This window comes from Choloepus didactylus, chromosome 21, assembly GCF_015220235.1.
Source record: "Choloepus didactylus isolate mChoDid1 chromosome 21, mChoDid1.pri, whole genome shotgun sequence".
In the NCBI taxonomy this organism is placed as follows: Eukaryota; Metazoa; Chordata; class Mammalia; order Pilosa; family Megalonychidae; genus Choloepus; species Choloepus didactylus.
In genome coordinates, this window is record NC_051327.1 from 37,964,198 (window position 1) to 37,987,871 (window position 23,674).

Sequence of the window (23,674 nt, forward strand, 5' to 3'; positions counted from 1 at the left end):
CTGATATTGTATGTGCTTCAGAAATATCAGCTTCTGTGCCTGTCATTGTCCATAGAAAAGGGTGCTTAAGGCATCATGTTGCAGTGCTCACGAGTATTGGCTCTGGAGCCAGGCTGCCTGGGTCCAAATCCCAGCTCGGCTGTCCATTTGCTGTGTGACCTTGGATAAATGACTTAACCTTTCTGTGCCTCAGTTTCCTCACTAGTTAGTTGGGGATAATAGAGTTGCTATGAGGATTACCTGAGAATTTTTATGAACTACTCAGATGTTATATAATATTTCTGAAGTGCTTAGTATACTGTATGGCATATAGTAAGTGCTGTAAGTGCTATACAGGTTTTCCATAGGTTCTCTTTTTTCTTCCCTACTCTCCCTCCTTTCCTCTCTCTCCCCCTTTCTTTCTTTCTCTTTCAAATAAAGGTATCTCAAAGGAAAACTGAGCTCCTGGAGTCACTGCATGTGTGGTGGCAGAGCTAAGGCAGGTGCCAGAGCCCCCACCCCCCACCATGACCCTTGCTGCCCTGCTCTGGTTCTTCTTCTTTCTCCCCGTGGATTGACTTGGTGTCCTGGGTGCCATCACATCCACAGCTGCACCCTTAGCTCCAGGCCGGAGTTGCTGACACCCCAAGCCGTGCTTGGAGTTCTGTTCTCACCCTGAATGGACAGGGTTTTGCCCTCCCAAGCAGTACTTCCCATAGGAGGCTGTATCAGTTGGAACAGCATCAGGAAGGCTTGACATTGCCAGACCCCTGCAGGATGCTGAGTCCTCTCAATGTTTGTTTTAGGAAATTCAGAAAATGCAACAGTGAATGAAAAAATGTCACTCTTAACCCCCACCTCTATGACATCATTGATGTTTCGGTGCTTTTCCTCCTAGTTATGTGAATGTGTATGTGCATGCATGTGTGTGTTTTAACCATATGATGGCTAGGCTGTTTTAGTGAAATATGTTAAGCATGAGAGTAACTTCCTTCTGCTTTCTTTTGCTCAGTGTGGAAGCCAGTCCTCCAGAGCAAGGAAGTCCCCTGAGCAGCCTGTTACCTACTGCCTCAGTGCCAGAGTCAATGACCATTAGTAAGTACTTTCGAGCCACCTCCCCAATCCTGGATGACGTCTGGGCTATTCCTTCACTGCAGAGCCTTTGGGCTCGTGCTTTTGTGGTGGCAGACGTGAGATGTGGGATAAAGTACAGGGTGTCTGTACATCGTTGTGGATTGAAGTGTGTGGTGGGGGCTTCCTGAACTGTGTGTTAATGTGTGATGCTTGGGCACACATAGGAAATGGAACAGCATTTAGTTGGAAGGGAAGCTTCTGGTTGTTCAAGTTTCTGAAGTTTGCCTCCTGTAAGGCAGTCGGTTGTAGAGGAACTCTTCCAGTTAGTTGTGCCTTGTAACTCTGGAGAAATCTTTTATTTTAAATTTTTTATTTTATTTTAAAATTTTATTTATTTAAGTAAGGATGAGTATATACATCAAAGGTGACTAAATGTTGCTGCTGATGACGTTCAAACTGTTTCCAAGAATCCTTCACCACCCAGTGAGGTTATAGGATATATTAGACAAGGTTAGTGTGCTGCTATGTATCCCACAAAAGGCCATGTTCTTTTAATCTATTCCTGTGGGCATCGACCTTTTGTGGGTGGGACCTTTTGATTAGGTTGTTTCAATTGAGATGCGACCCACCCAATTCAAGGTGGGTCTTAACCCTTTATTGGAGTTCTTTATGAGAAGATGAAGGATAGAAAAAACTGAGAGCTCTGAGAGAAGAACACTCGAAGAGAGAGCTCAGAGAGAGAAACACCCAGAGAGAGCTTAGAGACAAACACCCAGGGAGAGAGCTCACAGAGGGAGAATAGCCCAGGAGACACTGCGAGAGGACCCACAGACACTCAGAGAGGAAGCCATAGACGAGAATCCGTGGGTCAGAAGCTGAACATGGAAGTGAAGGACAGCAGATGCCAGCAAAGTGCCTTCCCATATGACAGGGGTGTGCCAGATGACGCCAGCGGCCTTTCGTCAGAGTCCTGGTATCATCCTGTTGATGTCTTAAATGGGGACATTTTCATGACCTAAGAACTGTAATTGTAAGTTAGTAAATCCCCAGTGTTAAAAGCCAACCCATTTCTGGTAGATTGCATTCTGGCAGCTTTAGCAAACCAAAACAGTTAGGTTTTTGAGTGGCTTTGTGTAACAAAGAACAAACCAACTGTGGTTTAACAAGGGAGAAATTCATTTCTCTGCAAGTAGGCAGGCTGGGGTGGGTATGTGGTGCCCTGGTCTTAGGGACCAGGGCTCTGTCTGGCCTCATAGTCCAAAATGGATGTTTTAGCTCCAGCCATCCCATTCTCATCCCAGCTAGCAGGAAGGAGAAGGGGGCAAAGGAGAGGGTTCCATTGATAGAATTCAGCATAGATAGGATTTAGCATTTCCTTCCATTATGAAAGTAGCAGCAAACAAACCATCGTGATGTTAGCAGAACAAGTGACTTTGTCACCCATGGAAGTCATGGGTACCTGCAGTATGACATGAAAAATCTCAGAATGTCATTTCTGCTTGAAAATATGGTAGTTACTTAATGTGATAAGAAACCTATGTATTAATGTAATAATATGTATTTCTTTTATTTTTAATATAGTTTTGATAATTCTAGTTTAATATAATTGATTTCTTTTGTAATCTTGTATATTTTGTTTTATATATTTAAGCACATTTTTCCTAGGGGTATGTGGGCTTCTAGAACCTTTCCTAGAAGGTGTATATAGTACTCCACTTACTGGTTTGTCCCATTGCCTCCTCTGGCTGCAAAGGAGGCAGTGTACTCAGATTTAAAAAAACAAAAGGGTTTTCATTATGAAGGAAGGAAGAATGGAATTTTAGAGGCAACCAATATTCTCCAGTTCAAGAGTGGAAAAGGAAATAGATGCTGGAAGGTTGGTGTGGTCTCATTTCACATGATGAAAGTGATGTTGTTTATGATGGCACTTGTCAACCTTGAACTCAGATAAGCAGATTTTGATGATCACCCGGAAGGAGGGACACATGGGGTAGAAGACGGGGCTTGCTACTTCCTATGTTTCAGTCATTTGTTTACTACTGTATTATTATTTACCCAATAGTTGTTTTTGTAATGGTACACTTAAAAAAAAAAACTTGAACACCTTTATTTAAAAAGGAAACTTTATATCTTACTGTCAATGTAGAGCCACTATAATTTGCCTTAAACAGCAGTAACTGTAAAAGCAGACAGTGGAAATGAAACAATGTTAAGTTCTGCCTGGATATTGTTGGCTGCTCCAGGTTCTGAACCAAGGCCTGCTCCCCTTGTTAAAGAGGGAGATACGTGAGCTTTAGAAAGATGCTGAAGGTATCCTAGTGCCAAACCTGTGCTTTTTTCCCCTGAAACTAATGAAAATGACTGTAGAAGGGAAAAGGAACTGCCTTCTCTGATTTACTGTTATTTAATGCCTTGTCTTTCTAGCATCTACAGTTCTCTCTCTTTATATGGCCTACACTTTGATGTAAATAGATGAGACTTTCCTCTTGCCCTACTCTAAAGAACATTGATTTTTGCCTTATTTACAGTTTTAAAGAGACAGTGCCCCCGAGTGCTTGCCTGTGAATGCCCCGCTTTATAGGCACCTTGTTTTAATCGCTGATGTAGGGATGGAGGCATCTCTGGGCACCCCAGGGGTATCCAACATCACACTTTAAAGACATTTTCCTGCTCCCTGGGGGAAGGTCTTGGAATCTCAGCTAAACGCGGGTTGTTTTATCGGCAGATCTCTGGGGGAGACATAGATCACAGCCTGTGGGTCTCCCTCAACCGTCTTTGGTCCTTGAGGAAGGTGCTGGCTCTGCTTCTGTGTTTTCATTACGAACATTCCTCTGGATACACGGGAGTTGAACTGATGGCAGCGATTTAAGCTGTTTTCCCTTGTTTTTATTCATACACTTTTCTGAAAATGTAAATTCCGTTTTATGATTTGGTATCTTTGGCAAGTAGGACATATCCAGAGTTTACAACTTCAGTCTCTAAAGAAAACTATCACGGTGTGCACATTGTGCCCCTCGATGCTTCATGCTTATGTGGTTTGTGGTGGACACGCGGATGTGTGGGGGGCTCTGTGCCGAGGTGGCTGTGGGTTTCAGGCAGCCTTTTGGGGGCAGAAGTGCTGCCCACCCTGCATGTTCCAGCACAGCCAAGAGCCCCGAATCCTTAGCAGTGATGAGGAGGTGTGTGGTTTGGTGTTGCTACTCGCCTCCCCATCCTGCTCCTGCCTCCTCCGTTCTCTGCGAGAGAAATAAGATGGGGGTCTGTCTGGGCATCCGGGTATCCCAAGAATGACTGGACTTCAGGCTAAGAAATCATATCCCAGTGGGGGAAGCATGTGGAACTTCACTTTAGAGGACATAGTCAATTCTTACAAACTGCAGAAGATGCTGGCAAAGGGAACCCGGTGCTCCCCGAAGCAGCGAGTGCCAGCTTGCATCCCTCCATCACTTCCCTCACGTTCTTTGCTAACTGTGTGCAGGCGGCTCCCTCTGTAACTGAGCTTGGTTATTTCATCCTCAGTGCTGGGGTATAATTGACCAGTCCTCTTGAGTGTCTCTGAAAGTGCCAGTGGTTTTATCCTGAGGCGTTTTGGAGTTGTGTGTATTTTCATTGTTATTTACTATTCAAGAGAAGATGGTGTGACCAGACCCCCACTTTATTGCTTTCTCTTTCTACCAGGCCCTCTGGGGCTTAAGAAAACACAAAAATCCTATAATGAGAAAGTTAATTATTTAACAAAGCAGTTAAGACAGATTTGAGCAACCCGAAGGACCCATAATTCTGCCCCAGAGATACTTTCCAATTCTGCAGGTAAGTTTTCAGGTCTTGTTTTGAGCATACAGTGTTTTGAGCATACAACTGTGTATTTTGAGCATGTTTTGAGCACACAGCCCCTGGTTGGAACTGTAGCATGCTTACTGTAGGGAGGTGATGTGGCCTCATAGCCAGGGGGGCTGGCCCCCAAATCAGGCTGCCCAGGTCCAAGTCCCGGCTGGGCAGCCTTGACCTCTCAGTGCCTCTGTCTCCTTATTTATAACACCAGGATGGGATCAATACCCATCTTGTGTGGCTGTTGTGAAGGGCTAAGTCAGTACATGTCAGCTGTTACTAATGTGCTTGTTTTCTGTGCTGATTTCTTAACATTATTTCCTACACATCCTTTTTTTCATAATCTCCCTCATCATCATGCTGAATGGCTACGTAATACTCCATCACGTGATGGTTTGAAGTTGTATGTATCACAGAAAAGATCATGTCCTTAAAGCTAAACCATTCCTGTGGGTGTAGACCTACTGTGGGTGGGGCCTTTTGATTAGGTTGTTTCAGTTGAGGCATGCCCCTGGTGGGTCTTAATCCTTTTACTGGAGTGCTGTATAAGAGATGAAATTCAGAGAAGCTAAGAGAGACAGAAGACAGAAACTCAGAGAGAAAAGTCAGAAAAGCTGAGAGAGAAACAACCAGAAGCTGAAAGCAACAAACCAGGAGAGAAAGACCAGCCGATGCTGGCTGTGTGCCTGGCCATGTGACAGAGGGCCCTGGATCGCCAGCAGCCTTTCTTCGAGGAGCAAGCATCACCTGTTGACGCCTTGATTTGGACATTTTCACGGTCTCAGAGCTGTAAGCTTACAGTTAATAAATTCCCATTGTTAAAAGCCAGCCCGTTTCTGGTATATTGCATGCCAGCAACTTTAGCAAACTAAAACACATCACTTGATTTATTATATATTTTTTCTTGGTGTGTGTGGGGTCACCAGCCAGATTTTTTTTGCAGTGATTTTCTTAATTTGTTATAAGGAAATGAGCAGTGCTATACATGAAGTGCTAGGCTTGTATTAGGTGCTACCTAAGAATATTAGCTGCTATGATTTTTTTCTTTTTTTCTTCTCAAGTGTTCCTTGGTGGTACATTCCTGGTTGTGGGGTTACTGAGACCAAGGTTGTGCCCCCTTTTACAGGCTCGGTATGAGTAGCTGTTTTGTCCACATTGCCAGTGGCATGACAGCTGCCATTTTCTTTATACTTCCCCTGCACTAGTTGCTAACATTTGGGATCTGGAAGTGGCACCTGTGCTTGAATGGCTGTGCATTCTGTTGAGGAATGGCCCATCTTCATTCTTCTGTTGTGACATTTGATACCTCCCCTCCATGTGAATTATTTATATTCTTTAGTCCTGGGCCTCTCGTCCTCACCTGGGATGACCTGCCTGACGTGGACAGGAAGATGAGAATAGGAGGGATGGGGTTGAAACAATCTCCTCTCTGCTGCTCCTGGAGCTCTGTGGATTGGGGAGGGGGTTGGAAAGCGGTGCTAAGGGCCCCGCTTCCTTTTAGAAGTCACCAAGGCTTTCTTGCTGGGCCTTACACGTTTTCTTGGCTGAGTTGGCTGAAAGGCTTTACCGCGGTGCGTCCCCATCTGTCCTGCCTCCTCAACTCCGAGGGGCTTCTGAGGGCTTCTGTCGCCGCCAGCTCTCTTCCCTTGTCTGAGGTTATCCCCGTGGCCAGGTGGGCCGTGGCTTCCTTCTTGAGCCCTTTCCTGTCAGCTTTTACCACAGATTCCTGACCGGCCCTGAACAGAACTTCTAGAACTCTTTGGTTTGTTTAGAAATAGCAGGTCTGAGGAAAGGAGTACTTTATTTTTTGTTTCTTTGTTTTTTGTTTTTTTTTTTGGGTGGGTGGGGAGGCCCCATATTCCAACCCTCTCCTTCTTCTGTAATCAAATGTGTCTACATATTACCCCAGTTTTGACAATAACACTGTGTAAAAGCATAACCTAGTAAAAATAATTATGGCTGACTTTTGCAGAGCTGGCTATGCTCCAAGTGTTTGACCTAAACCTTTTAATTCACGTTTTCTCATTGAGTCCCTCAGCAGTCTTCTGAGGTATCAAACTTGTCCAGGGCTGTGCAGCTAGTATCATTCAGCAGATATTTATTGAGCACCTACTGTGTGCCAGGCATGTCCCTAGGTATGGTAAGTGGTGAAGCTGGTGATAAAGCCAGGCTTTTTTAACTGTGATGCCTGCATGCTTAATTCTAAATTACCCAAGAAGACATGTTCTTCCTTTACCCAGCTGTAGAATGCAGTATGGCATTAAAAATATGTGGGTATCCGGGTCTGAGAGCCTTAAACTTCATATTTTTTTTTTTTTTTTTAATAAAGCAAGGAATTCCTGAGTTCCTGAGTGAGGACATTTTAGGATGAACATGTCAAATATGTTTAATTATTTCTAGGGGTTCTTTTAGCTCCAGGATTAGCAGGGCTATGGAAACTGGAAAGATTGGCCCCTTATACCTACCAACCCCTCTTTGCAAGTTGCTGCCTGTCTAGCTCCCACTTCACCTCCTTCACTAGCCCCAAGAAACTGCCAGGGAACAACCAAGCTGCCCAGGGTTAATGTTTCCATGTAATGTTTGGCCCAGGATCCAGCCCACACATCTTTCTCTTCCCCTTCACCTCCATCCACTGCCACCAGAATACATGATAGTTGTATTTTTCGTTATAGATGGTTCAGGAAATTTTGCCTTATTATTTTCATATTTACATAAAGTAATAAATGTTTATTATTCAAATCTTTTTAACTCCCTTTCCCTTTCTTTTTTCTCTTCTTTTATCTCAAAAATCTTTGTCTCCCTTATATGGGATCAGAATATGACCTTAATTTTAGTGGATAAATAGAAAAGTAGTTTGCCTGATGTATTAGAATCGAAGCAAAAGAAAGCCATGTATATTTTGAAGTGAAATTAAACCTAATAAGGAATCCATGTTGCTAACCTCTAAGCAGTTAAAAATATCTAGCAGACCTTCTCACCGAATAGCTCAGAATAGCTCTCCACCTGGTCATCCTTTGCTGTTTAAGCTGACTTACCACGAAGACCAAATTTTATGATGAATATATTTCCTTTTCTATTTTCAGGTTTCACTATTAATTATATTGGCATGCTTTTAAACCTGATTTGTGGCAGCAATGTTTCAACAAAGTTTTGGATTAAATAGCCCCATGGGTCCCAATCTGGGGTCCCCAGGGGTGCAAACGGAGGGTGAGTGAGAAGCGCCGTCAGCTGTCAAGGTGGAGGCTGTTGGAGGCCAGAGCACTTGAGGCTGTGGAATAGCGACTGCCCCTGCTTTGGCTGGGAGAATTGGCAGGTTTTGATGAAAAGCAAGGTAACTCATACTTAAGGCTGTTTGATGGACAGATGTGGTCCACAGGGATGACAGCTGCCGTGGTGGTGGTAGTTCTGGTAATGACGGGTGCTCGTTAAGCAGGAAGGCAGCAGACACCATGCTGGATGCTTCACATCAGCCCACCCAGGGTGGGTATCACTGCCTCCATCTCACAGATGGGAAAATTGCTCAGGCAGAGGCTGAATACAGTGCCCAGATCATGCAGCAAGACTTCCAGGTCTTCTTCTTTCTCTGTCTCTCTTCTTTCTGATGTTGACATGGTTGGGGAGCAGTGGCTTCTGCCTTTTGTAGGCCGGCCTGGCAGCCTGATGACTGCTAATAGCTCTGCAACTGCCCTTGAAATGTGCTCTGGGAGGAGGCACTGTCTGGTAGCGGGCCCTGAATGTCCTGTGCCAGTCCCCAGGGGAGCACGACCCCTTTGGAGCTGTGAATGTTGCACTGTCTCTCTCTGACTTGCCTTGCCTCTTTAGGCTGCGTGCCTTGGAAGGGCGTGCACAGCCAAACAGGTTCTGATGGTGACGCCCCAGGCTGTGTGGAATCCGTTCGGTCTGTTCAGCAGGCCTAATAATGTCACTCTTAAGTGCAGCCAGAAAGCCAGAAATAGGAAGAGGCAAGAGCACATATTTTAGTCTGACAGAGTGCCTGCAGAAGGGCTGTGGAAAGAGGGAATTCAGGGGTCAGGGTGGGGAGGGGGTTTGGGGGGAAGTGTTTGTACATCGCCTAAGAGAGGGTGTCAGGTTGTCAGGTGTGCGCCCCTCCCTGGGCTCGACAGGTGCTTCTGAGGCGTAGGCTCTGCCTTGTGCTACTGAGGTTCTAGATGCTGCTGTCCCTTGATCTTAGGCCTAGAGAGGACTCTCGCCTTCACTTACTGTGGCCCGTCACTTAGGCGGGAAGGCTTGGTTTAGAACACGTGAGGACTTCGTCTGTGGTCATGCAGCGAGTGGGCTGGGAAAGAGGAATCGTGTAGTGAGGGTGCTTTTCCACTATTTCCTATTTTTTTCCTTTCCTTCAAAAACGATTTATGCCCAGTGCCGACTGTGTGCTAGGCATTCTGCTAATCTTGGCGACAAGAAGCCAAAGTCCTGCCCTCAGGAGCTGCCAGATCAGTGTGGGAGACAAACAGTGAGAAGTCAGCAACACTTCCGTGAGTCTGTGAATTGGGACAAGTGCTAGAAAGGTGAAGCATGGGACACCTGTTTTAAGGTGGGTTGTCAGGAAAGGTCTCTCTTAGATGACATTGGCACTGTGGCCTGAAAGTTGTGGCTGGCTTTGGTGGTGGGTGGTAGCCGGGAAGAGTGACTGGGCAGAGGGGGGAGGGGAGAGCCGATGGGAGGATGCTGGAGAGGTGGGTCCTTCTGGATTTTATTTCAAATGCAGTGGGACACCAGTGGAGGGTTTTTAGCAGGGGATGGTGTGATTTTCTCACTTCCTCTTGTGCAGAGCGGGATATAAAGGTTTTCTTCTACTTCAAGCATGTTTAAAACCGTGTGTTCCTCCAGGCCTTCTTTTTCCTCCCTGACATCCCTTCCTTTCACAGTGGTTCTTGAAGGCCTCCTCTGTGCCTCCCAGGGTGGGGTGTGCAGAGCCAACCCAGTTGTCACTGCTGCTCTCGAGCTGCTGAAGATCCTTGGTCAGTGCCCTGAGTCAGGGCCTTCGAGGGTGATTGCTGAGTGCTGCTCCGGAGAGCCGAGGGAGAGATGCTGCTTGGGGCCATCTGGAGCCTGGAGTTTTGGGTTCTTTTGGGTTCTCAAAGCCCCAGCTCTAGTACTTCCTACCTAGGTTTTCTCATTCTTTTTCTTAAAAAAAGAGTCCTGTTTCTTGTTTGTAAAATGGGGGCATTGACATTAGCTTCTCCTGGCTGTTCTGAGGACTAAATACACTAACATACGAGGGCCCCAGACTCGGGTGTTGAACCAGGCATGCGCACGCATGTCGAGTGGGCACTTGCTTGGATTGGGGTGTTCTCAGACATCTGGAAGCTTCCAGAGACTGTGAGTGTTTCCGCCTTTGGTCTTTTGGGGTCCCAGGAGGACCGAGGCCCAGTTGAGGACTGAGAACCACTGGTGCAAGTGTGAGTGGATTGCCCACGTGTGTAGGGTCAGGTGGGGGCATCACTCCTGGGAGAAGGTCCTTTCTGGAATCATTTCTGGAGACCTTCTTTTGGAATAATTTTGAGTCCATTCAGTAACTCCCCAAGAGTCTAAGCCCCAGCTCTAAACCTGTCCCCGGTGTTTTGGCTCTAAACTCTAGAACCCTCTCTGGTCACTCCCCTTTCCCTCCTGGTTTCTTTCCAGTTGACCTGTTAGTGTTTTTAGAGATGAGTCCATCCAGATTTTCCTTCAGGTAGTGCCTGGAAAATAATAATAGGATGGAAAACTATTTATTTATTTTGCCTACTGTGAACTAGGCTTATCTATATTATCTCTTAGTTTTTACAGCCTCCCTGCACAGTGGGGATTAGAGAGGTTGTAGTAAGGTCCTATTGCTAGTAGGTGGTGGAGCTGGGGTTCACAGTTCTCTCTCCCTCTCTGCTGTTCCTGGAAAGCACAGGCTTGTGGAATGTTCTGCCTTCAGAAGAAAACACTGAGGTCTGTAAAATGACTCTCCTTCCCTGACCGCCCTAACAGATTTTATCACACCACCCTCACCACATGACCCCACTTTGGTTTCTTCACAGCTGATGACTTCAGTTTTCAGAACCTCTCATGACCTAAATATACATTTTGTCTGCTTTCTGCTCTCCCCACTAGAATGTAAGCTCTTTGAGGACAGGGCTTTGCCTGCTTGTTCCCTGCTGTTTTCCCAGAGCCAAAAATTGTGCCTCATGTGTAGTAGTTACTCAAGAAACATTTGTTGAGTGAATGAATGTACTGTTTATTATAATTCTAATAAGTGTAAAAAGTTTAGACCGTGTTCTCTAGGAATGAATTAGAGAAGTTTCCTGAGTACTGGATCATGTCTGTTTTAATCATCACTGTGTCTCTAACCTGGTAGGCAGTAAAAGCCCGTTAATACTAGTTGCATGAGGGACTGTTTTAATTTCCTAGCTGCTAAAACAAATTCCATACAGTGAGTTGGCTTGAACAGTGGGAATTTACTGGCTCATGGTTCTGAGGCTAGAAGTCCAAAATTGAGGTGCCATCAAGGTGTGATGCTTCCTCCCAGAAGACTGTGGCATTCGAGGGCTGACTGTTGGTGATCCTTGGTCCTCAGCTTTTCTGTCACAGGGCAATGCACATGGTGGCGGTTTCTCCTTTCTCTTCCAGGTTTCACTGATTTCTAGCTTCTGGCTGTTCCCTGTGGCTTTCCTCTCTGTGGCCTTCTCTACAAGGCCTCCAGTAATGGGATTAAGACCCATCCTGATTCAGTTGGGCCACACCTTACCTGAAGTAACTGCATCACAAGTTCCTATTTATAGTGGGTTCATACCCACAGGAATGGATTAAGATTAAAAACATGTTATTCTAGAGTACATAACTCCAAGCCACCACAGGGAGTGGATGAGTAAGTGGATTTTCTATTTTTTTCAGTTGTATCAGGGAGGCAGCTGATTATAAGGGAAAGAGCACTGATTTGGGAATCAGGAAAACTTGGTTCCGACCCTGGCTCTCATAGTGGTAAATCCCTTGACATCTCTGTGCCCCAGTTTCCCACACTGTAAAGTGAAAGAAGCTGGACTCAAGGATTCTTTGTGATTCTAACCATCTCTTCTAGGACAGGAATACCCAAGTTCTCATTTGCAGTAATTGAATAGTCAAGTTCGCCACATCTGAATGTTTCTAATGACTTGCTTGCTCTTGTTGGTTGCTCTGATGTCAAAGGCAGGTACACCCATTCTTCCTTTGCTCACTGCGTCCATTACAGGTGTGTGGATGCTTCAGTTGACTTTGAATGACCTTTGGCCCAGATAAGCTGGTATTGAGAAACACATTGGCTTTGACATTTGACAGGTTAACTTTTTGTACCTTAGGCCAAGTATTGACTGATGTAGGAAGAATGACTGGGTTGGAAAAAGGCAGAATGGTTATTTGTATCAGTGTACAGATGCCTGTGGAATGTTTTGAAAAGACACTATCTTTAGAGAGTTTGTAAAGGTGAGTCAACCTTCTTTATGAAAGATAAATGTCGCCATTGGTTTTTAACGCTGCATGATCAGCCACCCCTACCTCGTCACTGCTGAGCTTATCCTCAGAGATGCTAGAAGATTAGTTATCTAAATCCTTTCTCTGTTTTGTGCAGCCTTTATTTTGGAAATACCCTGATGTAGGTGATTGTGGATGTATTTAGTTGAGAGGCAGCCTGCTGGGGTGGAAAGAACACTGGGCCAAGCAAACGGGGGAGTCAACGTTCAAGACCTTGTGCAAATGCCTTAACTCCTCTGAACCTCAGTTTTCCAGTCTGTGAAATGGAGGTATTATCTGTTTGCAGGATGCTTACAGAGTATATGAAGTGTCCAGCGTGGAGCTTAGAATATACTGCATCTGGGGAGCTTCACTGAAGGCCTGTGGATAGTGTCAGAGATTTCAGAAGCCTCTTCCATTTGTATGCAAAACTGGGTTTGTGTTTGTGCATGTATGTGGATTTTCCTGCTTTCATCCTCCTCCCTCAAAAGGTTCCAGACCTTAAAAAAAGAGTAAGGAACCCTTTCGGTTTCAGGTTGTGGTCACTGCACATAGCTCTGCGGCAGTACTAGTAATGGTGCCGTCGTTGTTGATGCTGTTGCTCTCCTGTCTGATTTAATGCCGTGGCAGTTAGTATCGGCTAAACTGGCAGTGCTCTTACTCACTCCCCACCATGGGGCAGTGGGAACTTGAGCGAGTCATAACCTGTCTGTGCCTCAGTGTTCTCGCCTGCGAAATGGGGCTGATATGAAAAATACTCAGAAGCTATACTTTATCAATTATACCTTGACAAGAAAAGATGGGAAAAAATTTAGATGAGTGGCCAGCACATATTAAGTGCTGCTATTCGGTACGATTATTACTACCATCCTCAAAGGGTAAATTGCTGGCTAACCATGCTGAAAACAATATCTGGGCCTTCTTGTTGAACTGCAAAGGATAGAGTTGATTTCCTGTTCTACTGAAGCCATCCCCACTCCAGATGCCCCTAAAGTTCCCTTTACCTGGCCTCGACTCCTTAAACTTCTCTCTGGTTAAGTCCTCTTAACCCATACGATCTTTGTGTTGTGTAGTCTGTCACTGCTGGTGGCTTGGAAGATTGGAAGAAATGATCAGACAGGACAGGGCTTCATAACCAGGGGTGATTCCACCTCCCAGGGGACATTTGGCAATGTCTGGAGATGTTTTTGGTTGTCATAACTGGGTAGGGGGAGCTACTGGCGTCTGGGTGAAGCCAGGGTGCTGCCAAGCATCGTACAATGCAAGAACAGCCCCCCACAGCACAGAGTTATCCAGCTCCACAGGTCCATTGTACGGAGGTCGAGAAACTCCAAGACAGGAGAAGGAGGCAGCAGAGCTACTTTCCAGGGTCCAGATTTTGTTTCAGCCTTTTGTGTTTACCACTCTCTCTCCTGCAGAGCCCAGGGAACCAAATCTAGGAGAAAAATGAGCGTAAACCAAATGATAGCCTCCAGAAAGTGTTTGTTCTGGTGTGTGTATTTGGGGGATGTTTAGTCTTGCCACCCTTGCAATGAAGGTGAGTTTGCGGGGCTGTAGGTCCAATAAGTTAAACACCTGTACAGTGTATCAGAATAAATGATCCCAACTTGAGAGCTGCAGAAATACGTTCACATTCAGCCTGTGCAGGTCCATTGTGCTATCTCGCTTGAACGCCAATAACCATCCCTTATTGCAAATTCATTCATTTGATATTTATTGGTATTCACTTTAGCCTTCTCTTCCTTCACCTCCTTTTCAAAAAACGAGTTCCTACTCTTGAATTAATTTCTTTGTTTGAATGTGTGATCATTTTGGAGCTGGAAGTTGCAAGGCTCAGCCTTTATTCCTGCAGATTGCCGGCAGAGCAGCATTGGCGCAGCCAGGGTGCGCTCTGGCCCTTTCTCTGCCGCCCCTTGGCTAGTTTCCTTCCGCTGCGGTGCGTTTTTGCTGTCTCAATTTTTGAAGTCCTGCACTGATGGCCTATTTAGGGGTGAAGTGGAGTGGTGGTGGTAGTGGGAGCAGCAGCCTTTTCTAGTTAAAAAACACCAGGTCTGCATAGAGCGTTCTGTTTGCTGTCGGCATCAGTGTCATCATGCATTGCCAGTGACTTTCTGAAGGGGAGAAAGAGGTCTCTGCGTCCTGTTTTGAAAGGGAATATACAGCTAATCAGAAATGTTTCTCCTTTGTCACTGTTTATCATGAGCTATAACTCTTATCCGTGGGTATTTATTCAACTTTTGAATCTAAATTATTGCCTTCTTTCATCTTTTTGGGGGCTTGCTGGGTGTTTGGTAGTGGAGCTAAATGAGCTCAGATAATCAATCCGATTGCTTTCTTTTGATTTACTGTTTTTTTTTTTTTTTTTTTTTTAAATCTTGAATCAGGGCAGAGAGGGCAAGAAAAACACCCTTGGTTGTCAGTAGTCCTTGTTGAGCGGGTCCTTTTTTACCTCGGCTGTTATTGGGAAGGATTCTAAATACTAGTGAGATGTTATGGTCCATCGCGTTGCCTGGCAACGCAATTCCAAACACTCGGCAGCTCAAGAAATGAAGTTGTAGCGTGCCGTAGTAATGACTCAGAGGGAGATGGCGAGGCCCAGCAGTTGGGCGATTGCGGGCCGAGGGCTTGATGATAAAATTTCAGGATGAGATGGTGTGTCAACAGCCATTAAATTGGTTGCACCCCAAATCCTCCACTCCTTAACTGCCAAGGCCCGAATCTACTTGATGCGGCCAACACATAGCCCTAAAGTTGGGCAAGTTTCTTTAAAGGGGAACCTTCCCATTGCATTTTATGTATTAGCCTGTCAGTAACTATCTTGGTAATCGGGAGTTTCCAGATAGAACTTAGCCATGTGCCTCTGTTTTCACTGATTTGCTTATTCATTCCACAAAATTTATTGAGGAACTTTCACGTGCTGGGTACTCTTCTAGGGACTGGGGAGTCAACAGTGCTCCAGCCCCTGCCCCTCCCAAGCTCGGTGCCTCGGTTTCCCCATCATTAAACTGTGGATTATAAGAGTACCAGTCGTGAGGATTAAATGAGTTAATACATGGAAAGTTCTTATGACAGTGCTCAGTAAATGGTGCTAACATTTAGCACCCTTAACGGGGACCTGCCTACTAGGAGCTCAGCATCTATTGGCAATAACTATGGTGATAAAATATAGAAACAAAGCAAGAATGGATTGGATGAAAACAAAAGAAAGGCCACTGGGCCACACTGGAATGTGTTCTTTGTTACCTCTGGGTGCTGAGTGCCCTCCACAGTCATCTTCCTGAAGCAGGAAATCCTTATCTGTAACCACAGAGACTTTTAACCACATGTGGGCGCCACCTTTAGCTACTACAGATGTTTGTTTCCTCGTGAGGATGGGGGGCGGGTTGATGAGAGTCAAGGGGCTGAATGTCACAAGGATGGGTGGCTGAGGGTAGAGGGTGACAGGAGGGAAGGGTTACGGGGATGGCTGCAGGGCCTTAAGGAAGCCTTCTCAGAGACACATGTTTGGACTGCTCTTTCCAGGTGGACAAGGAGGGAGAGCTCTCCAGGGACGGAGATGGCACATACAAAGGCAGCATAAATTTACCTAGCTGGGCCCCTGAATTCTGCTGTTAAGCCCTGCAGGACCTCGGGAAGTTTGGGGTAGGGGCTGTAATCATCACAGAGAAGCACTTGATGAAGTGATGATGATGGTGGCTGCTGAGGGGCGTGGAAGACTCACCTGGTCCTCTGCACAGCAAACCTATGTGGTGGGGCTGCAATTATCCCCATTTTTCAGAGGAAAAAGAGGCACACTGAGGCTCAGTAAACTCCTCAGTACTACGGAGCTGGTGGATGGTTGAGCTGGATTCACAGCTGGGCACATAGCCCAGAAGGGAGCCCCTGCCCCAAGCCTGTTCCCAAGGGCACGCTGACGGATGATCTGTGTTTCAGGGTGATGCCCACCTCAGGCTGGGGGTTCTTGCTCTTGACTGTGGTTAACAGTCGGGGCTGCGATTGGCTTCTGAGGTCTGTCTCATTTTGTTTTATTGGTGGTTTTTTGAGCAAAACATGACTCGTTTTATTATATTTTAAAATTTCTTCATCCTAGTCGAGGCCTGGTGCCTTTCCTGCATACTTCTTTAACAACTCAGACCCTTAATTTGTTTACAGACTTTCAGGAAAGTGCTCTCATTGAACACTGAGTTAGTATAAACTTGATCTTGAGGTTTCTAGTTGGCTCTTGGCTGGGTTGGGCAGCAGTTCATGGAACAGCTTGATGCCATTCACAGTTGATCCAAAACGGGCTTCTTGGATGGGGAAAAGGCACCTGTCAGACCTTGTTTGGAACGTGCCCCTGGAAGAGCTAGGGCAGCTCGGTTTGCAGTGTTGCGTCACGCGGTGGTGGTCCCTCTGCTTTGGAAGCGTTGGTGGGGCCTGGCTGGGCCCGGTGGCGGGTGGAGCCGGGAGGCTCCCTCTGTGCTGCTCCACTGGAGGGAAGGGAGCAGCGAGGCAGGGGGAGAGGCCCCCGACTTCTGCCGTCTGACAGCGGCCCTGCCTCTTCCTTTGTTCATCAGTTCTCCTTCCTGGATCCCCGTTTCCCTATTTCTAGAAGGAAATGAATAATACCTGCCCCGTGAAGTGCCCTGTGCATGCTTTGCATATAGATTGTGATCATTAAATGGTCCTGGCCCAACTGCTCCAGTGTGTCCTCCTTCCCCAGCTCCCATCCTGTGCTGTGTGAGGATCTTTAATGTTAACTTTAACAATTAGTAGTTAAATGTTGTTGTGTAGGTAACACATTCACATGGAAGAAAGCTCAAAAGGTTCAAGAAGGACACAGTAAAGAGTTTCTCCTCCATGCTCGCCTCCAGCCTCCTAGTCCCCTCTCTGGAGGACTCTTTTTAGTTCAGTGTTGGGAAGAATGCAGCTGCCAGGCAGAACTGGGCTTGACTGTGTGGAGCACTGCCGCTTGCCATCGCCCACCCGCCCCTTCCGTGGGCTGCCCGTCTGCACTTCAGCAGCACCGAGGCGCTTCCGGGTCTCTGCACACACCTTCGGGTTTCAGTGCTCATGACTTCATCCATGCCGTTCCTTCTGCCTGGACCCCCCCCCCCCGCCTTTTTGTTGTTGTTGTTTTTTTGCCTGGGTAGTGCTATTTCATCTTTCCAGACTCAGCCTAGGTGGTTGCCTCCTCCAGGCAGACAGACGAAGATCAAAGTGGTAGCTTTGTTAGCAGTAAAGCTGATTGGAAATGAGAGCTTTCAGCCTGTGGGCAGGTGGGCTCGAGTTGAGCTGTCTGAGCTGGCCCTGAGAGCGAGCACCCACAGGGGCTGAGCTGAGTCCGCTCCCCTCCTTCCCCCAGTGTCCTCAGTGGCACAAGTCACTCCTCCCTTCCTGGGAACAGTGAGGGCAGGTGGAGGCAGCCAGCAGGGTGGGTTTGGGGGGACTTGCTCCACTTGGAAACCAGAGGCCAGAGAACTGGCGCTTCCCTCCAACGCCGAGTGCCTCATATGGGAAGAGAAATTGAGATTCCAGCCAGCTTTGAGATCTGTGGCCATGGGTGGGTGACTTTTCTGAGCCCGTTTTCTCTTCTGCAAAATGGAACTAATAACCTCTACCTCACAAGTTTGCCCGAATGTGCTCAGTGAGAGGCTGTTAAATCCATTTCCCCTTTCCACTGATTGCCTTGACTCATTTTGTTGTCTGCCCTTCTCCCTGGTCTTTCCTGAAACCCACGTCTCCCCTTGTTCCTGAAGCAAGGAAACGGGAACCGAACTTGTCGAATGGGGATATGCTTCTAGTAGGTAAGTTGTGTGCTTATAGGGAGGAGCTGGTGAGCTGGTGCTGCCTGGGCTCGGGAGACTATTGAGTGACCTTGACTTAGCACCTCCTGGGGGGTGCACGGTGCGGGCTGGGCATTTGTGGGAGGCTCTAGGTTGGCTAGGGGGAGAGAAGACCATGCATTGGTGAGCTTCTCCTTCCCCACACATATACACTTGCTGCTCTGAGATTCCTAATTTGTTTGGCCAAGAATTTGGAACTTAGTGGAATCAAGGAGGACCTAGGAAGCAGGAGCAGGTGCAGCCTGTCTAGGTGGCTTTTCCCGCGCCTCCAGGTCCCCTTCCCATGCTCTGCTGGCCTGGATGCCCAGTGACCTAGTCCTGCCAGCCAGGAGAAATGAGCCTGGTTTTGACCATGTTGCTGCCCTTTGGTACTTAGATGTCTGCCAGTATTTGGGAGGAACTTGCAACAGTCATCTCTGTACTTTTGATTACAGGAATGTTTGTCAACTGGGCATTGTGGTGTGGGGGTGTGTGTATGTGTTTGAGAAATGTTGGAGGGAGAAAGCGAGAGTGCCCAGGATCACCATTGCCTCCAGAATGCTGGAATGCCCCTCTCCTGCTGTCCACTCTCTGTGATTTATTTCCCTTTTACCTACCTGGTTTTGATATGGAATTTGATGTGAGGACCCTAGACACAGACCCCTTTCTCTGGAGTGGCTTCATCAGTGACTAGAAGGCATAATGAATTCAGTGTGGCTGATAACGATAATCAGCACTCATTGGTATCATGTCTGTGCCAGGCACTGGTGAGCACCTTATGTTGTTTTCACTCATCTAATCTTCACGACTCTAGGAGGCAGGTTACTGTTACTGTCCCTGTTTGATTGATGAGTAAACACTGATCAAGGAGCTTGCTCAGCACCACGCAGGTACTACATTTTGGGAGAGTTTAGAACTTCAGAGGCCAGGCTCTTAAACCTTGTCCCCTACTGCTTCTGGGTGTCTATTTACTCAGTTACTCGTTCACTGACTTTATTGAGAGCCTTCTATGTGTCAAGCACTGTGCTGGGCCTTAGGGCAGGGTTTCTCAGCCTGGGCACTGTTGCCATCTGTTGTGGGGTGCTGTCCTGGGCATTGTACGATGACTACCAGCACCCCTTGCTCTACCCACTAGATGCAGTAGCACCCTATCCCTCCTGGGTTATGACAACCCAGAATGTCTTCAGACATTACCAAATGCCCCTTGGGGGGCAAAATCATCCCCAGTGGAGAGCCAGTGCTCTAGGGATATGGCAGGAAACATGGAGCTTATATTCTAGTGGGGGAGGGATGACCACAAACATAAATGAACACATCAGGTGATGCTCTGTTCTCTACAGAAAAACAAAGCCGAGCAAGAGGATAGACTGCATACACCGAGAGTGGTCAGAGCCATGGGGATATAGGGGAGAGGGTTCCTGGCAGAAGGAGCGGCCAGTGCAGAGGCCCTCAGGTCGGAGGGTTCTGGGTGTGGCTGGAGCAGAGTGAACGAGGAGTTGTAGATGAGGACAGAGAGGGAGGGCATGGGGCAGGCCAGTGTGGCTTTAGCTTTTACTCTGAGGAAGGTGGGAAACCCCTAGAAGCTTGTGGCTGAGGAGTGATGTGATCGGACCCATGTTTTGGAAGGATCACCATGGCCACTGGGTGGAGAATTGGCTGTGGGTGGGGGTGGGGGGCAAGGGAGACAGCAGGAGAGCAGCTGGTAGCGATGGCCGTCGTCTGGGCAGGACGTGTTGGTCACTTGGGGAAGGGTCCAGGGCTTTCTGGTTGGGGGGTGATCTGCGGAGCTTTTTCCAAAATTTAATACATGCCCAAGGTTAAAAAACTGTCCCTGTCCCACCTCTTCTCAGTTCTAGCCCCCTTCTTCCCAGGATTGAGAGGGCGCTTCTTAATCTTTTAGCTGTATTTCTGCTGCCACATTCTCTTCTCCTACCACATTTTCCTGAATCAGCACTCTCGAAATTATTGGCCAGCTTCCCGCTAGAGTGGGTAAGGATTGTGCTTTTGATTCGAGCATCTGCTGGGCTGGGAGAAGCAGCCTATTTTGTTTCCCTTTCTCAAGGCTCTAGAAAAATCAAGGTGTCCTTTGGTAGCCTTTGCCCATTCTTTGCCTTTCAGAACCTTTGGCTTCTCTCTCATCCTCTCCCTCCTTCTGATAAAAGGTTGATCCCCTATTAATTTTAATCATTTTATACTGAGGCAGTTTTGTTAGTTTTAGTTAGTCACAGCAGTCCTTTTATATAAATAATGGAAAAGGTAAGTGTTTTAAAAATGTCTCCCTTTATCATCGCTTCACAGTGTTTCTGTAATCATTGATTTATTCATCTGTTCACAGAGCTCTAACTGTGAGCGTAGAACCCTTCTAGAATTTTCTGGTGAAAAGAAGACTGTACTTTAAAAAATGACCTCTGTTCCCTCTTCAGTTTCCTAGATTTGGAAACCCACATCTAAGGCTATGATTCCAGATGAGGCAGCAAAAACTCAGAATTAATTCCTTGGAACTGTGGATGCTCCTTGTTCCCAAATCACCTGACAGCTGTGTGCCTTGTTTGAAAATCACGGTGCAGTTTGTTGCTTGTGAGCACTTAGCTGCAGGGGGAATTTTCTCAAAGAAGAGCAGATACAACAATCACCCTTGCTAGACTTCTTGGAGACCAGAGCGTTTTTATTTCTTGCTGCGTCTTCTTGGCACACGTGTGGCCGACCGTGTGGTGTCACCCAGGATTGCTCCAGGACCGGCTTTGGGTGGGGCCATCATTCTCATGCACAGTGGTTGAAATGTTCTTTGTAGCACAAATAGTTGTTTACTGTGATACGGGAAAATCTTTTGTTACATTTTCCAAGCAAATCTTTGTTAAAAATAGTTGACGACCCTTGTCTTCATTGCTGTATGTTGTATTCGGAGCATTCTTTGCCTTCCAGAGATAGATCCAAAAGACAAATTGTACTGAGAACGAACTGGAAGGAATGCCCGAGACTTGCTTTCTAATACTGCAGCCCAGTGTCTGTTGGGAATATCGGGTTGATCTGACTCTCTGTAGGTGTGTTGAATATTGGCAAGTTGGCTCTGAACTCGGATCTACTTGCAGTTTATTACGGTTCTATTTGCCAGTTACCCAGCTAATCCATACAGGAAGTGGATTGAGGCTAGCTTTGGGAGTTTCAGGGAAGTCAGCCTCAGCCTTCAGAGTGTGAGACAACAAAATGAGCAGGTTTCTCCACAGCTGGGCCACAGCCCAAGTAGGAAGCCCGAATGTACTAAGAATCCAGTTCTAGAAGTGCACCTTGGAAGAAAAGATCCACCAACAAATCTTGAATGAAGTTTGACCCTTGAGTCTAAATTGGATTTTTTTTTTATCTTCTGAGTAACATTGGTGACTTAGTGGCACATGTCTTTTTTCAGGTAATGCATTAGTAATGGGAAACTCAAGAAATGGAGACACTTGTTGACTGTTTCTGGGGACTCCTGTCCCTGTCCTCCTGTCTCCTCTCCTCCCAGAAGCCTTGAGATTCATAGGGTGGCACACAGATGAGCCACTTTCCTTTAAGTGGAGAGATTACTCTAGGGAGGACAGTGTTGCACCATTCTCTTTGCGTAGATACTAAGTTCAAGTGGTTGAGTTGAGAAGCTGGGACCTTCTGAAGGACAGAGCATGCATCTCCATCTCAGTAACACGAGGGAGAAGGATGAAGATGCTGAAGCAGGATCGTCTTAATATGAGATGATTCCACCAGGGACCCTAGAAGTTCAGCTTCTGCAGATTTCATTTGCTTGTCTTGGCTTGTGTGGGCTGAGAGATGGAACTGAAAAGTCAATTTGCTAATGCATTTCTTGGTTGCTTTGCCGAGAGCTGTATATGGGGGTGTGGCAGTTAGGACACTGCTGCTCTGGATGCTCTGGCTGTGGTAACAAGGGCCCAGAGGAACAATGGAATTTTTTTTCTTCCCACATAGCAGTTCGGGACCCAGGCCCCTTTTATCTGGTTGCTCTGTCATTTCTAGGATGTTGCCCTTGTCTTCATGGCCCCCACATTCACATTTCCACCAGAAAGGAGGGAGAGGGGAAGGGAATAGGGGAGCCGGGGCCCCTTCTTTTAAGGACACAGCCCCAAACTTCTAGCATCACTTTCTACTCGCTTCACTTTGGCTGGAATTAATCATATGGCCTTATCCAGCCACAGGAGATGGCAGCTGGTTGAGAAGAAGAGGAGGCTGTGCCCTGGGACAGCTGGCGCCCGGCCCAGGGGAGCAGCAGTGGTCTGCCTGAGCAGAGCGCATGTCTCTTTTTTTTAAATTTTTTTATTTTGCACATTTCCTTTTTTAACTTTTTTCTTGAAATAACTTAAGCTTCATAAGACGTTGCAAAAATAGAACAGAAGAGTTCTGATGTCTCTTCCCCCAGTGATAACATCTGGCCTGACCACAGCACATTGACAAAACCAGGAAATTGGCCATTTGGATTTCACCAGTTTTTTACATGAGCTTGTGTGTGTTTGTGAGCTACCAAGAAATTTTATCCCTTGTATAAATTCATGTATCCACCACCACAGTCAGGAGCCACTTTTTTTTTTTTTGCTTCAGAGCCCTTTTTAAAAAAAAAAAAAATAAATAAATAAACATTATAGATACAGCTAAATATCCTCTCCTCCTTACCCTTCTTCCCCAGAAGAAACTCTGTGCTGAAGCTAGTGTTTATCTCTTCCATGCATGTTTTTGTACCATTATTACCTAGCTATGCATTCAAACCCTGTATATTCTATTGTTACATAATTTTAAAGTTTACCTAAATGGTATAATATTGTACATATTCCTTTGTCATTTACTTTTTCACTCCTTATGTTTTGGATACCTATCTATATTGATGCATATTGATCTAGTTCATTCATTTTAACTGTGGTGGCTTATTTCATTGCACTCATAAAGCAGATTATTTCCTGCTGTGAGGTAGTTAGACTTCTCCTTGCTCTATTATATAGGAAGGTGCGATGAATATCCTTGAACATGGATCCTGTTGCATATGAATATGAGTTTCTCTAGGATACAGTCAAATATTTTTAGTGCCCTACCCAGACTCCCTTTGCCTGCTGGTGGTCCCATCCCCAGCTGCTATGAGTGTTGGCTGCCAGCATATCTTCCCTTTTTGGGAGCTGCCCGGTCCAGGAAGTGGCACCTTCCCCGTTCCACTGTGGGCAGCCCTTAGCCATGACTGGCAGTCATGGGGTACAAAAGGCTGACCCCCTTGCCTGAAGGCAGGATCAAGTCTGTGGTGATATTGATGCCTCAGAGCTCCCCGTGGATCCGGCTGAAGCTAGTCTCAACCGAGAACGTACCCTTGCTCAGCATCTCCTCCCCCAGTCTGCTTTCCTCTTTCCTTTCACCCGAGAGCTCTCTCTGCATGAAAATCCCTGTCTCAGGCTCTGCGTAGGGTACCCAAGCTAAGACAGCACACATTGACTGGTGGAGATGCTGGGTCTTAGATTTGCTCACCTTAAAATTCACTAAGTGTTTCTAAATTG

The 23,674-nt window shown here is 46.5% G+C and overlaps 1 protein-coding gene across 3 annotated transcripts in view; it reads left to right on the plus strand.

Moving 5' to 3' along the window:
• Nucleotides 1–23,674, plus strand: part of SNX29 (sorting nexin 29) — a 582,670-nt gene that overhangs the window by 101,264 nt on the left and 457,732 nt on the right. For all 3 annotated transcript variants that reach the window (XR_005213521.1, XM_037814025.1, XM_037814026.1), the window contains exon 11: nucleotides 992–1,074. Coding sequence is in view for 2 of the 3 variants with exons in the window: in XM_037814025.1 (XP_037669953.1) it covers nucleotides 992–1,074 (83 nt within the window). In the remaining variant the exon portion in view is untranslated. The remainder of the gene's footprint in view (nucleotides 1–991; nucleotides 1,075–23,674) is intronic.